Genomic DNA, 15,801 nt, shown 5'->3' with positions numbered 1-15,801 from the left:
GCCTTGACGTTACTCCGTCACGTAACGTATTGTCCCATCAATGGGTGGTTACAGATGTACCCAATTTTAAGGCTTTCTTTTGACTAATTTTGTACATCATTAGTATTTGTCAACACATACACGAGATGACATTCCACACTACTGGCCATTAAAATTGCTACAGCAAGAAGAAATGCAGATGATAAACGGGTATTCATTGGACAAATATATTATACTAGAACTGACATCTGAATACATTTCCACGCAGTTTGCGTGCATAGATCCTGAGAAATCAGTACCCAGAACAACCACTCTGGCCGTAATAACGGCCTTGATACGCCTGGGCATTGAATCAATCAAAACTTGGATGGCGTGTACAGGTACAGCTGCCCATGCAGGTTCAACACGATGCCACAGTTCACCAAAAGTAGTGACTGGCGTATTGTGACGAGCCAGTTGTGCGGCCCCTATTGGCCAGACGTTTTCAATTGGTGAGAGATCTGAAGAATGTGCTGGCCAGGGCAGCAGTCGAACATTTTCCGTATCCAGAAAGGCCCGTACAGGACCTGCAACATGCGGTCGTGCATTATCCTGCTGAAATGTAGGTTTTTGCAGGGATCGAATGAAGGGTGGGGCCACGGGTCGTAACACATCTAAAATGTAAGGTCCAATGCTCAAAGTGCCATCAATGCGAACAAGAGGTTACCGAGTCGTGTAACCAATGGCACCCACACCATCACACCGTGTGATACGCCAGTATGGCGATGACGAATACACGCTTCCAATGTGCGTTCACCGCCATGTCGCCAAACACGGATGCGACCATCATGATGCTGTAAACAGAACCTGAATTCATCCGACAAAATGACGTTTTGCCATTCGTGCACCCAGGCTCGTTGTTGAGTACACCATTGCCGGCGGTCCTGTTCGTGATGCAGTGTCAAGGGTAACCCCAGCCATGGTCTCGCAGCTGATAGTCCCTGCTGCTGCAAACGTCGTCGAACTGTTCGTACAGATGATAGTTATCTTGCAAACTTCCCCATCTGTTGATTCAGGGATCGAGACGTGGCTGCACGATCCGTTACAGCCATGCGGATAGGATGCCTGTCATCTCGACTGCTAGTGCTAGGAGGCCGTTGGGATCCAGCATGGCGTTCCGTATTACCCTCCTGAACCCACTGATTCCATATTCAGCTAACAGTCATTGGATCTCGACAAATGCGAACAGCAATGTCGCAATACGATAAACCGCAATCGCGATAGGCTGCAAGCCGACCTTTATCAAAGTCGGAAACGTGATGGTACGCATTTATCCTCCTTACACGAGGCATGACAACAACCTTTCACTAGGCAACGACTGTCAATTGCTGTTTGTGTACGAGAAATCGTTTGGAAACTTTCCTCATGTCAGCACGTTGTAGGTGTCGTCACCGGCGCCAACCTTGTGTGAATGCTCTGAAAAGCTAATCATTTTCATATCACAGCATCTTCTTCCTGTCGGTTAAATTTCGCGTCTGTAGCACGTCATCTTCGTGGTGTAGCAATTTTAATGGCCAGTAGTGTATTTAGATACTATCGACTGGCAATTTATTTTGTTATTGAGAGTATTGAGAGGAGCAGTTTTGTGGTCCAATATACCACGTTATAGCCCTTAGGCTCGGTGTTATGCCTGCCGCTGTGGTGGAGCTGATCTAGGCACTTCAGTCCGGAACCACGCGGCTGCTACGGTCGCAGGTTCGAATCCTGCCTCGGTCGTGGATGTGTGTGATGTCGTTAAGTTAGGTTTAAGTAGTTCTAAGTCTAGGGGACTGATTCCCTCAGATGTTAAGTCCCATAGTGCTCAGAGCCATTTGATCCAGCTCGCTGTTACCTGTTTCTCGAGGTGAGAACGTAGTCGCTCCCGCAGCGGCACGCCCCTCTTGTCCCTGACGAGCACGTAGACTGCGGACACGCCGGGGCAGGAGCGCAGCAGCTTCTCGAGCACGAGGGTGCCGATGAAGCCGGTGGCGCCGGTGAGGAGGACGGAGGCCCCGCTGTAGAAGGCCGCCACCTCGCTGCCTCTCTGCGGCTCACCTGGCGGCAACCACTCCACGGGGAACGCCTCCAGCTCCCTCTCCTCGTCCTCTGGCGTCATCACGCGGGGGTGGATCTCGCAGCACGGCATTCTGCCACTCCACTGTTCTTCAGCTGTATAAACCACAAACAGAACGACTAGTTACTATCAATAAAATTTTGCTATGTTTTTCACCGCATTATCAATATGAAAAACAGCGGAAGTTTCGGTCCTTATTGCACCCTAAAGAGGGTCACTTGCAACTGTGACCAAAACATCGGTAGTTTTACATACTGACAATGCGGTCACAATCCTAGAAAAAAATTATTGAATGTGACAATGGTTGCAGAAGCTTATGTTTATAAATAGTTACTAGTTATGTGTGTGCTGTGATTTATTTACTTAAGGCGGGTAGGGCGTCAAAAGGGCCGACTTGGAGCACGACAGGCACCTCAGGACATTTTATTTTCTACTGTCTATACTTTTACAAATAAATTCATAAAACTTTGTCAGCATGACCAGTAAGGATTCAGGATTCACGCTCATAGCAGTGGAAGTGCAAAAACATAATAAAATAATTTTTTTTTTGGAAATGAAGTTTCATCATTTTTTCACTTACTGTTGGCTGCATTTGTTGCTATAGGTACATTTTTCTTCACAACTAAGAGAGATTCTTTGAAGAATTTTGCACAGCATACAAACCATACTTACAGGTGTATGAAACTCTAGAATTTTCCAAATCTATTAAAAACTGTGGTAAAAATTGAGATAATAAACTACAAAATTTGATTTTTTACTGAATATGAAGTTTAAAACGTAACAGCTCATTCATTTTTTTATAAATTAAATAGATTCTATAGTTTCAGACACCTGTAAGTATGGTTTGTATGCTGTGCGAAATTTATCGAAGAGTCTCTCTTACTTATGAAGAAAAGTGTACCTATAGCAACATATGCAGCCAATAGTAAGCGAAAAAATGATGAGACTTCACATGTAAAAAAAAAAAATTATTTTGTTATGATTTTGCACTTCCACTGCTATGAGTGTGAATCTTGAATCCTTCCTGGTCATGCTGACAAAGTTTTATGAATTTATTTGGAAAATTATAGACAGTAGAAAATAAAATGTCCTGTGGTGCCTCTCCTGCTCTAAGTCAGCCCGTTTGACGTCCTACCCCCCTTTATAAAAAATCGCTCCATTTACTCTTAAGGATTTTCTTGAGTCAACTACTGGTTCCGCCTTCGTAATTTTCCGTTTCAGGTGTTTCTGATAACTGCTATAAATATTTCAGATATTCAGAATGACAATTAATAAAACCGACAAACTGCAGGGACGGTTTCCTGACTGCAAACGGAGGTAGATTGGTCCTATCAACATGTACCCGGAAATGCACGGTGTGCGTGCATAGATAACAAATCGTTCCGGGACACAGTATAGAGCTGTAGCGCGTCCACGTCACAACAGATGTTCGTTGTGGCCTCCAAGGGATGCAACGCATGCATTCACACGTCGCACCGTGGATTGCCGCATTCTTTCGCTTTCTGTCCGAATAGCGTCATAGGTGTTGTGTACCAAGTGTTGCAGGGTCCACATACCAGTAACTGGTTCAGTATACGCAACGCTTTTCAGGTGCCCGCAAAGGTAAAGAATCCAAGAGGTTTAAGTCCAGTGATATAGTCGGACATGCTACAAGGCCTCCACGTCCTATGCAACGTCCGAGGAGGATGTTGTTTAGGTGTCGGCGCAATGTAATGCGGAAGTGGTGTGGCGCTCCGTCATTCAGAAACCACATAACCTGTCGTATAGCCAAAGGGACATCCTTAAACAGCTCGGGCATAGTATTCCACAGGAAGCCGAGGTACGTTCCTCTGACGAGAAACTGTGGAATGACATCCGATCCAAGTATATGGTCGCTATGAATCCCTGCCCAAACACTGCTGCTGAAATGATGCTGTTTAGACGCCTCACTACAGATGACGATTAGGCAGACTGATGATGCCTGTTCTGGTAAAGAATGCTTTGTCGGTAAAGGCGACTGACGACTGAAATCCCACAATTTTCACGGTTTGGTGTAAAAATCATCGACAAAATCATGCTAGTAGAGTGAAACCGCTGCTGATAATCCTCGTTGCAGGTGGTAGGGATACATAAAATCGTAATTTGGCTCACACCATGTTGGTGGGCCACTTGCCTGCAGCTTGATCCAGTGTTCGTCTCAGCATCCTATAGGATCCGGCTGTCCAAATCTGATGCGCACACAGTCTGCCGCCCCCCTGCACGTTTGTCTGTCTAGAAGGATTCACGATCACACAAGCACCCAAAAAGGTCTTGAAATGTTGCGTGATGTGTTTGCTGTCTGTGAGGGTACTTGTTTAGGTACAGCCATGCTGTCTCTCGACGGTTTCCACCTGCTTGGCCATACACAAACACCATCTCGGCTTTTTCTGGATATGAACACAGGACCATTCTGCTGCTTATAGTACGCTGTGTTAATCACACAGATTGGAACAAACAAGGAGCACACAGCACGTGGTCAGAGGAACTTTCATTCGTCAGCGCCATCTATTGTGGCAATGATGCATTTCTGGATCGCAGTTCATGGAACATTTTTCCTACATTCACAGTGAGGAATCCGTCCCTGCAATCGGCCGGTTTTTTAATGTTGATCCTGTTTAAAAAGTGTACACAATACAAGATGAAAAATAAGGTATGTGTGTAATTAAAGCACTGGCATAGTATATAACGTACATTGTGCTGTACAGAAGCAACATCCAAATGATAAAAGTACTAGTTAGATTTACTTAAAATTTTACATGCCCGATGAAATCGTTAGAAACAAGCATATTTCAAAATCATAAAGCCTGTGTAAATAATTACATTCTAAGCATTCTTATGGTTCAAAAGAATTTATGCCTTGGCGTATTCGTAACTTCCAAATTACAAAATAGTAACTGTAACATTTTAGATTTAATAAAATCGTAAAATAGTTCACTTTTACACCTCCTACTACACGACATTGACGTAATGCAAGAATTACATTGGACAAACGAGAGAGAATTTTAAAATACGACTCAAGGAACACGCAGAATTAAATAGGAGGGAAAAACAGGAAATAAACCCACTTTCGAAATTCACACGATGCGGAAGAGTCACTCACATGGTACACGGTGTCGAATACAATCTCGTGACTCTTCACAGAATGAAGAAGGGATACTCAATGGACATGTACGAAGAATTACAAAAGTACAACCGTCTGAAAAAATCGAAGAAAAGACACTAAACGAAAATGCAAACTCAATAGCATGAGTATATCGGAAATCTGCAGTCTTGTTGTTGATAATCCCTTTAAAGTTACTCCGAAAGTTAGTAGCTGTAACTAAATATTTATAAACATGCTTCGTAAGTAGTCCACGAAGCGTCCAAGCTACACTAACGACCCCTGCAGTTCGCTGTCGTTCAGCCTTTTCACGCTAGAGGACATAATTCTACACTTTACTTGGATGCCCCATCAAGTGCAGCTGTTTCATACTTTCATTAAATCTGAAACAACTGTTTTAACTTCTTATTCATAAAACATCATTTTGGAATTTACCATTATGTCAAGATGTAAATCTTCTTAAACTCAAAGAATATTTATGTTGCAATGAATTACACAATTTATGTAACCCTGTCAAGCGATTATTTCTCACGATATCATTGGGCACGTAGCATTTTAAATCAACCTGTCATGTACTTTTTACCATTTGCCCTTTGCTTCTCTACAGTATACTGTAAGCTATACATTGTACCTGTACTTCTGTTATACGTATCCGGTCTAACGCACAGCTTTCCGGAGCGGGAAGGAGCGCCTGGTCCCCAGCACGAATCCGTCCGGCGCACTTGTGTCGAGGTCTGGTGAGCCGGCCAGTCTGAGGATGGTTTTTAGCCGGTTTTCCACCTGCCTCGGCGAATGCGGGCTGGTTCCTCTTATTCCGCCTCAGTTACACTATGACGGCGATTGCTGCGCAAACACGTTCTCCACGTACGCGTACACCACCAATTCTCTACCACGCAAACATAGGGGTTACACTCGTCTGGTGTGAGACGTTCCCTCGGGGGAGGGGGGGGGGGGGGGTGCACCGGGGGCCGAACCGCACAATAACCCTGGGTTTGGTGTGGGGCGGCGGAGGGCTGAAGTGGACTGCGGTAGTCGTCGTGGGGTTGTGGACCACTGCCGCTGCGGTGGAGATGGAGCCTCTCCCTCGTTTCTAGGTCTCCGGTTAACATATCGTAACATAACAGGTCTATCATACATATGACATTTATCACAACCATTTCAAAATAACCACCATAAACGCTAAAGTCGGTACTGGACGCAGTAATCTTGTCAACAGCAACTACAGCGGTTTCTTATTAATAAATCAGAAAATGGTTAAGGTCACAAAGTAACATCTAGATCTACTTTTACATCAATTTGGAATGTGGGGTACGCAGTGAGGTTGCTGTGATAGCAGGAAGTATGTTACCATTTCTGCGACCTCTGTCTAAGAAATACTTCTGGTAACTTGCTTATAAAGGGCAGATATTGAAATCTTAGTTTCAGGAAAATAACACTACTGATTACATTTTCATATATAACAAAGGTGGTATACATCGTCAAGGATCAATTATTTCTCTCACAGTAGCAACTCCAAAACAAGTTTGCATTTGAATACACAAAGCTGTTTGTAGTTAAATTGACTAGCTTTTCCTTCGTCTGACAATGTATGTGGCTCCTTGCTCGTAATGAAGTCTTAACTGTATGTGTAATGGTCAGCCGTAGATTATGAGGACGGCGAACGACCGTTACGCAGAGTTCATAAATACGTACCCGACATTTTTGTCAAGTAATTTGTTTACTATGCTCGATAATAGCACGATTGTCTAAAGTGATTCAAACTAGACTGTGGTCTCCAAATTATTACGCATACGATTTACCCCTACATCCATAGTCACATTTTGGATCTTAATTCTCATTATTTCGCAATACATAACCCTGCCTCCAGAACTGAAGGTCATTCATCCGACTGACTGTAAATGATGAATGGTGTAAGTAGTGCGAGGTATGTGTGCCATTTTATTGTGTATTAACCCAAATACGCTTCAAGTTCATGTCTGCTAACAAACATAATAAAACTGTTTTTACTCTTTTTCTAGACTGATTTATTGCCCTTAACTATTTTTCTCGTCCAGTAATTTTCTTGTTTTACATACCCGCATAATCATGATGCTCTGGGAGCAATGCTGAGATTTAAAACTGTTTTAAACTTTTTACAGTGTTTAAAAATTGCTTACAACTTTATCATATTATACTAATGAAGACAACAATAAAATCAGACGAAGTAGCTGTTCCTTTCACGAATATAGACGTGTGTGAATGGTCGGCCGTTGTGGTCGAGCGGTTCTAGGCGCTACAGTCTGGAACCGCGCGACCGCTACGGTCGCAGGTTCGAATCCTGCCTCGGGCATGGATGTGTGTGATGTCCTTAGGTTAGTTAGGTTTAAGTAGTTCTAAGTTCTAGGGGACTGATGACCTCAGAAGTTAAGTCCCATAGTGCTCAGAGCCATTTGAACCAATTTTTGAACGTGTGTGAACAGACGTAGAGAAGACTCTACTCCGTCTATTAGCCCTGATCTCTACCTTCTGTTAACTTTAGTACTGTTAACAATGCATCGGAAACTGTTTGCCGCATATTCTTTTAGGTATATTTTTACACTTTTCTATCATTACGTAAATAGTTACTTAGAACATTTTATAGATTTCATAGTGACATTGTCTCCCCTTTCTGTCTATTGACAATCTGCAGAGCACTCTTCGCTGCATGGAAAAGCTAACGGCATTGTGAATTGCTCTTATGATTGTGCCGTATAAAACCTAAAAATCAAATAAAATAATTGCAGTGTTTATGTGCAATTTGTTTTCTATATCGCCCGCTCGATCACTGACATCTCAGTAGTTTGCCTTCAACTCTGGCAATCCATCTGAACAGAACTGCATTGTCATTACGTAATACAGCTATCACGAGCCCGACTGCGGAATGATCTGCCTGAAAAACTCTGAGTAATTACATTCCTTTCCGACTTCAAACGACGCTTTGTTGTCCAGTTTTTTTCTTATTTGTGGAGTCACCAGCCTTCTGACTGGTCTGGTAAGCCGCGTCACAAATTCCTCTCCCGTGCTAATCTCCAGTGTTGCCACAACGAAACTTTGTCTCGAAAACTCGCAGAAAATCCAAAGAGATTCTGGTCGTAAGTAAATTATGCTAGCGATAAGACACAATCAATGCCTCCCCTGCGAGGCAGCAATGGATATACTATCGATAACACTGCTTAAGCAGAGTTACTAAACACAGCCTTCCGAAGTTCCTTCACCAAACAAGACAAAGTAAATATTCCAGAACTCGAATCAAAAACAGCTGCCAGCATGAGTAGCTAACAAGTAGATAATCTCGCAGTAATGAAGCAACTTAAATCAATTAATAAAAGCAAATCTTTTGGCACAAACTGTATATCAATTAGGTTCCGTTAGGTGTATGCTGGTTCAATAGCTCCGTATGTAACAATCATATACAACCGCTCGCTCGACGAAATATCCGTAACCAAAGATTGGAAAGTTGCACTCGTCACACCAATATTCAAGAAAGGTAGTTAGAGTAGTCTACTAAATTACAGGCCCGTAACATTAACGTCGATAAGCAGCACGATTTTGGAACATGTACGAAATTACCTCAAAGAGAACGGTCTACTGACACACAGTCAACACATCGTTCTCGTGAAACACAACTAGCTCTTTACTCACACGAAGTGTTGAGTGCTAATGACAAGGGGTTTCAAGTTGACTCCTCATTTCTAGCTTTCCAGAAGGCTTTTGTCACTGCACCACACAAACTGCTTGTAGTGAAATTCCGTGCTTATGGGCACTGTTATGTGAAGTAATTCGTGATTTCCTGTCACAGTTCGTAATAACTGACCGAAAGTCGTTGAGTAAAACAGAAGTGATTTCTGGCGTTCCTTAGGGTAGTGTTACAGGTCCTCTGCTGTTTCTTATCACTATAAACGATTTAGGAGACTATCTGAGCAGCCGTATTAGGTTCCTTCCAGATGATATCATCATTTATCGTCTAGTAAAGAACCAAAACAAATTTCAAAACAATTTAGAAAAGATATCCGTACGGTGCGAAAATTGTAAATCCATGTGAGTGCTAAAAGAAATGCGCTAAAATCGGTTATACGATAAATCAGCCAAATATAAAGGCCTTGAATTCAACTAAACGCCTAAGAGCTGCAACTAAGAACAACTTAAATTGCAAGGAGCACACAGAATACGTTGTGGGGAAGGCAAACCAAAGATTGCGTTTTATTGGCAGAACACTTAGATAATGTAACAGATCTACCAGATTGACTGCCCACGCTAAGTTTTTCCGTCCTTTTTCTGGAGTAATACTGCGCGATGGGGATTCTTATCAGATAGGTTTAAAGGAGTATACCGAGAACGTTCAAAGAGGAGCAGCACGCTTTGAGTTATCGAGGAATAAGGCAGAGTGTGTCACACACGTGATACAAGATTTGGGGTGGACATAATTAAAACAAAGGCGTTTGTCGTTGTGGTGAAATGTTCTCACGAAATTTCTATCACCAACTTTCTCCTACGAATGCGAAAATATTTTGTTGATACCGACCTAAATAAGGAGAAACGATCATAATAATAAAATAAAGGAAAGTATTGAGACAAACACACAGAAGTTGCTACCGCAGGTGGTTTCAAATCCACCTCCGCGTTTGGCGCTGTACAGATGAACACGCCTTTCATTCAGAGAGCTATCGTATTTTTAAAGGAAAGGTAGGACGTAAGAAAATGAAGAATGTTCCACACCTGGGGACCGGGTTCATCTCAAACCATAATATGATCGATTCAGTAACTGACTTCAGCTTCCCCAGTAATCGAGTGTCTCTACCAAAGTTCCGGGACACAGACAAGATCTACACTGTACTAAATGTTGACGCAACCATCGATGAGGACAATAAGTGTAACCCAGAAGGTACTGACAAGTTTTGGGAATAACTAGAGGACATTGTCAGCAAGATTCCAGTCATCCTAGTTGGCGATTTCAAAGCGCAGTTGGAGGAAGAGCGCAAATTTAGAGACATCATAGGAGAATACCCATCTCACAAACGGACCAACAGAAATGGAGAGCGTCTTGTGCCACTCTGCATAGCTTTCAACTTAGTCATGAAGTCAACGGCCTTCAAGAGACAGCCAAAGAAGCAGATGACATCGACATCACCCAACAGCCTCTTGGGAGAATTTCAGATTGATCATATTGCCATCTCATGGAAATCCCATAGAGAGATCCACAATGTAGAAGTGTTGAGAAGAGCAAATTTGGACTCTGACTACTACCTCTCCAAAATAAAGCTGAGATTTCTGCCTAGGAACGCTAAGAGAACCAAGTAACTCAGGCTTACTAAGTTTTATATAGAAAAACTTTCAACTGGCAAACCAGTTCGCAGAGAAATTGGAATCACTGGAAAGTAGAGATTGTGATAGATTGAGGAAGAACATAGTGAAAATTGCCACAGAGACTGCACCATTACTGAAGCAAAAGAAACATGCCGGGTGGACAATTATTTGCGATGAAGCAGTGATGCTGAGACAGATGGCGTGGCTGAAGCGGACCTCGCAAAAGACACAAGAGAACAGAGACAAGTTAACATAACAACGAAAGTTAACTGACAGAACCATCAGACAAGTAAAACGGCAGTTCACAAAAGACCAATTGACACAACAGGATGACGACTTCAAGGGAAATAAAACCAGGAATTTCTACATAAGTTTTAAAGGGAAGCTGAGCCACTACAGTCCACTTCAGAGGACCAGATGGGAAGCTAGCCTACAACGATACAGACAACTGCTATCTTCTGGCTATGTACTTCGAGAATGTCCTGAACTGTGACTGACCTGACACATTGTTTGATTACCAGGACAGCACCAAGCATCCAAACTCGCAACCATGGACGAAAGAAGAAGTAATAGAAATAATCCAGTCCTTGAAAAGCAACAAAGCATCAGGAGAAGAGTCAATAGTGGCCGAACTATCGAAGCAGGCAGGAGGCAAGACTGTAAGCAAGTTGACGGAAATCCTAAGAAACAATTGGGAGACTGAAACATTACCTAGTGACTGGACCTCTGCCTTGAGTCATCCCTGACATCAATAATTATCGAGGAATCTCATTGATACCTGTAACATACAAGATTTTCTCCAAGGCCATAGTAAACAGCGCCGAATCTCAACCGGACACACAGCTAGGGGAATACCAGGCAGGATTTAGAAGAGGACGCTCTTGTATTGAACAGATACTGAACCTGAAGTCAGTGCTACGACATGACTGGTAAGAAGTATGTCGTCATCTTCGTTGACTTCAAGAAGGCGTATGACTCAGTTGACAGACCTTCTCTAATGAATATTCTGCAAGAACTAGGGCTAGATGAGAAGACCACCAGTTTCATCCGACAGACTTTTAACAACACCAAGTCACAAGTTAAGTTCAGAGGAACCCTCTCAGAAAGTTTTGAAATCAAATCGGGAGTAAGACAGGGAGATAGTCTGCCCCTATCCTCTTTAACTGTGCCCTCGAAAAGGTAATAAGAGAGTGGCGGAAGGAATTAGCTCGAGAGGGGATTCCTAATGGTATCTCTCTCGGACGCAAGTGCAATGGGCTCAATGCTGATTGCCTGGCATTTGCCGATGACCTACCGCTTCTATAAGATTCAATAGAAACTTCAGTGAAACAACTCAACGTTCTCACACAACAAGCGGCAAAGTTTGGGCTTCATGTATCACTTGAAAAAGCGTAGTACATCACGAACATAGGTGAATCTCCTGGTACATCGCATCTAGACCAGGGAGAGATCATGAAAACCAACGGGTTTAAGTACTTGGGAGAATGGCTGGAACCTAATATATCTGAAGGAACAGCACTATTAACTCGAGCCAACAAGCTAGATCTGGCGTACCAGCTTATAATAAAGAATCTCTCTCCCGTAACACTAAACTGAAGCACTACCAGACAGTCATCCGTCCTGAAGACTTGTATGCTTCAGAATGTTTAATACTCAGTAGAAAGGGGCTTACTAAAAGCCCGAAATCCAGGAGAGGAAGATACTGGGGCAGTCAAGAAAGGCGACAATTAAAAAAGGCGACCAGAGCGAGTCCTCTACAAGTACTGTGGAAGAATTAAAGATGTGGCTAGGTAAAGATATCTAGCATTTTATGGACACGTTTACAGGATGCACCGTGACAGTGTGACCAACCAGCTTCTCTGTTACTGGAGAAAGAGGAAGTCACCATGGTTGATGGAAGTGGAGAAAACTCTTCAGGAACTAGGAATAACAGGGGAAACTTGAAGAATCGAACAGTACTCAGGAAGAAGCTTAGACAACGAGGTTCCAGGACAGACTACCAAGAAAGAAGACTGGTGCCCTCTGGACACGGGAGAGGAAGGAACAACACAGCCAGAGGATGCGTAACTACTCGGCAAACGTCAAAGCCCACTCCAAACGAAATAGCTGTATCTCGTGGTTCTTAGTTGGCCTGTACAAAGAAGAAGAACGTACATCAGAGCTCGCATGGAAAAATATAGCAGTTCGGTTTTCCCGTCTGCTGTTAGAGGATGGAATAATAGTGAATTATTGTGAAGGTGGTTCGATGAACTCTCTGCTAGGCACTTAAGTGTGATTTCCGGAGTTTTGATGTAGATTTAGATGAAGTCGAGGAGGAGCACTTGCAACCTACGTCCTCAGTTATTCGCTGGATGTGGTCCAGTCTCTGTCTTCTTCCACAACTTTTCCCCTCAACATCTCCCACTTGTCTCACGGAAGTTATTGCCTGATATCTTAACAGGTATTCTATCATCATGTCCCTTCTTCTTGTCAGTGTTTTCCACATATACCTTTCCTCTCCGATTCTGCGTAGAACCTCCTCATTTCCTACCTTATCAGTCCACCTAATTTTCAACAGTCGTCTGCAGACCCGCAACTCAGATACTTCGATTGTCTTCTGTTTCAGTTTTCCAACACCCCATGTTTCACTACCATACGATGCTGTGCTCCTAACGTATATTCTCAGAAATTTCGTCCCCAAATTAAGGCCAATGTCTGATGCTTGTAGGCTTTTCTTGAGCAGAAATGCCCTTTTTGCCGGTGCTAATCTACTTTTGAGGTCCTCCTTGCTCCGTCCGTCATGGGTTATTTTGCTGCCTAGGTGGAAGAATAAACCCGTGGTCTAGGGATGGCGATGCCCATTGGACGCGGCCTCTCACACAAAGACCTAGTACCTCTCCCGTGTGTACAACAACTACGATATCTTGGTATCATTTTCACCTCCACCGTGCGCCGCTCCGCTGCCATCAATTTTCGGCGTGCACTCCAAACTATCCGCACGACGGTGCGACAAAATCTTCTCCGACGACTCGATTCTTTACAACGTGTCCAATACCTCAATCAACATGTGGCGGCCAGAATGGTCCACATCGCACAGGTCCTCCCGCTGCCATCAACTATTGGACGCAGCCTCCAGGCTGCCCTCGGATACTTCCTTACGGCCGGTACGATCTTTAAGGTCCACTGCGACACGCTCACCCTTCCCCCGCGAGCAGGAGGCCTCGGCCTTGTCAATGTGCGACTCCGAGCGGCGTCCTTGTACATGTCCACCATGCACAAGCAGTGGCACGGGGGCACCTCCCTTACGCGCAGCTTGCTGGAAATTCTTGTGCCCGCGACCATAACACACCCAGTACCAGTCGGACACATCAAGCATCATTTGACGCACATTTCTGATTTCATCGTCGACTTCAGTTATGCTCACACACACTTACCGACCACGCGTTCTCCTCGACCTAAAGATTTTTGCACCCCACTCCTTCGTTCCATATCCAGCAACAATATCGAACTCAGACATCCGTCCAAGCGGTGGCCCACGGTTTGGCGTCATATCCACCAGCCTTTTCTTCCCTCCAACGTCCGGGCAACATGGTACCAAGTCACAAATGAAAAATTCGCCACAAACCATCGCCTTCACGCCATCGGACTACAGGACTCTCCACTTTGTTCCATTTGCCACCTCGTGGATGACGATGTCCATCAACTGACTTGTACTGCCACCAGTGACGTCTGGAAACTTGCCCGACAGTTCGTGGCCTGTTACCTCCGCGTTCCGCCGGACTCGATTGACCCACGGACTTTTATCCATCCTGAGAATACTTATTTCCCCGCCTCCAAAAATCATGCGATTGTATGGGTCAAGGGATGGACGATCAACTACATGTATAATGGTGGCGACAAATCACGCCTTGATTTCTGGCAGTACTTACAAACTGCCCACAGTCAAGTCGAACAGCGACCGCGCTACCGCGCCTTCTTCGCCAATTACCTACATGCGATCTTTACTTCACCCCCGCTCAGTTGGATGGTGCCACACGCCGACAGCACTCCCGCCCCCCCTGCTGACATCTGAGACTCCCCGCGCTACTTTCAACATTGTAACCCACAGTGGAGTAGGCGCATGGACACGCGCCTCCTTTCATTAATGCACTACCCCAGACAACACTGGTCTTTCCCTCACTCCACTGTATATTGCTTCACACCTCTTAGATTACCTCAGAATTATTATTATTTTTTTCCCTACACCTTGTTCATAAAAAAAAAATTCCTCGCCTTGTACGAGTATATTGTCTTGTGTTACTTTCGCCGGTAGGATGGCATTTCTGTTGTATTTAAGTTTGTACCAATAAAGAGCTTTTTTTTCATTTACCCTTTTCCTGGTAAAAAAAAAATATAAATAAAAATAAAACAAAAATAAATCAAAAAGCTACTTTGAGGGAGTGATTCAGGGATGGGGGGGGGGGGGGGGGGAGACATCGCGGCCAGGCCTCGGGTTTCGACCCCCGCCCGCCTTGTCTCCACCTACTCATAACTGAACACTCTTTAAAAAAAAAAAAAAAAAAAAAAAAAAAAAAAAAAGGGGTAGCCTCTTTGATTCATAATCTAAACGTCTTCGGTCCCGGGTTCCATCCTCGCCCCTGCCTAAATTTTGATAAATAATCAGCATTGGCGGCCGAAGACTTCCGGCATAAGAAGTCAGCCTCATTCTGCCAATGGCCTTGTCAAAGAGGGCGGAGGAGCGGATAGAGGTTCAGGGCACTCTCTTGTTCTAGGGGTGGGAAATTGCCCCTAAAGGCGGAAGAATCAGCAATGATCAACGACATGAGAATGCAGAAGGCAATGGAAACCACTGCATTAAAGACACGTAACGTGTATCCACAGGACATGTGGCCTCTAACTGAAGAAGTGTCATGATGATCTCTCCATTGGCAAAAGATTCCGGAATAGTTCCCCATTCGGATCTCCGGGAGGGGACTGCCAAGGGGGAGGTTACCATGAGAAAATGATTGAATAGTGAACGAAAGGATAACGTTCTACGAGTCGGGGCGTGGAATGCCAGAAGCTTGAACGTGGTAGGGAAACTAGAAAATCTGAAAAGGGAAATGCAAAGGCTCAATCTAGATATAGTAAGGGTCAGTGAAGTGAAGTGGAAGGAAGACAAGGATTTCTGGTCAGATGAGTATCGGGTAATATCAACAGCAGCAGAAAATGGTATAACAGGCGTAGGATTCGTTATGAATAGGAAGGTCGGGCAGAGGGGGTGTTACTGTGAACAGTTCAGTGACCGGGTTGTTCTAATCAGAATCGACAG

At 44.1% G+C, this 15,801-nt stretch overlaps 1 protein-coding gene across 3 annotated transcripts in view; it reads right to left on the bottom strand.

The window, feature by feature from the left end:
• The window catches only part of LOC124777360 (fatty acyl-CoA reductase 1-like), a 246,019-nt gene that overhangs the window by 172,163 nt on the left and 58,055 nt on the right, over positions 1–15,801 (bottom strand). For all 3 annotated transcript variants that reach the window (XM_047252737.1, XM_047252734.1, XM_047252736.1), the window contains one exon: positions 1,850–2,166. In XM_047252737.1, the coding sequence (XP_047108693.1) occupies positions 1,850–2,143 (294 nt within the window). In that variant the 5' untranslated portion in view covers positions 2,144–2,166. The remainder of the gene's footprint in view (positions 1–1,849; positions 2,167–15,801) is intronic.

Source organism: Schistocerca piceifrons, chromosome 2 (assembly GCF_021461385.2).
Source record: "Schistocerca piceifrons isolate TAMUIC-IGC-003096 chromosome 2, iqSchPice1.1, whole genome shotgun sequence".
Taxonomy (NCBI): domain Eukaryota; kingdom Metazoa; phylum Arthropoda; class Insecta; order Orthoptera; family Acrididae; genus Schistocerca; species Schistocerca piceifrons.
The sequence above is the reverse complement of the archived record's forward strand: the minus strand, read 5'-3'. Positions and strand labels throughout refer to the sequence as shown.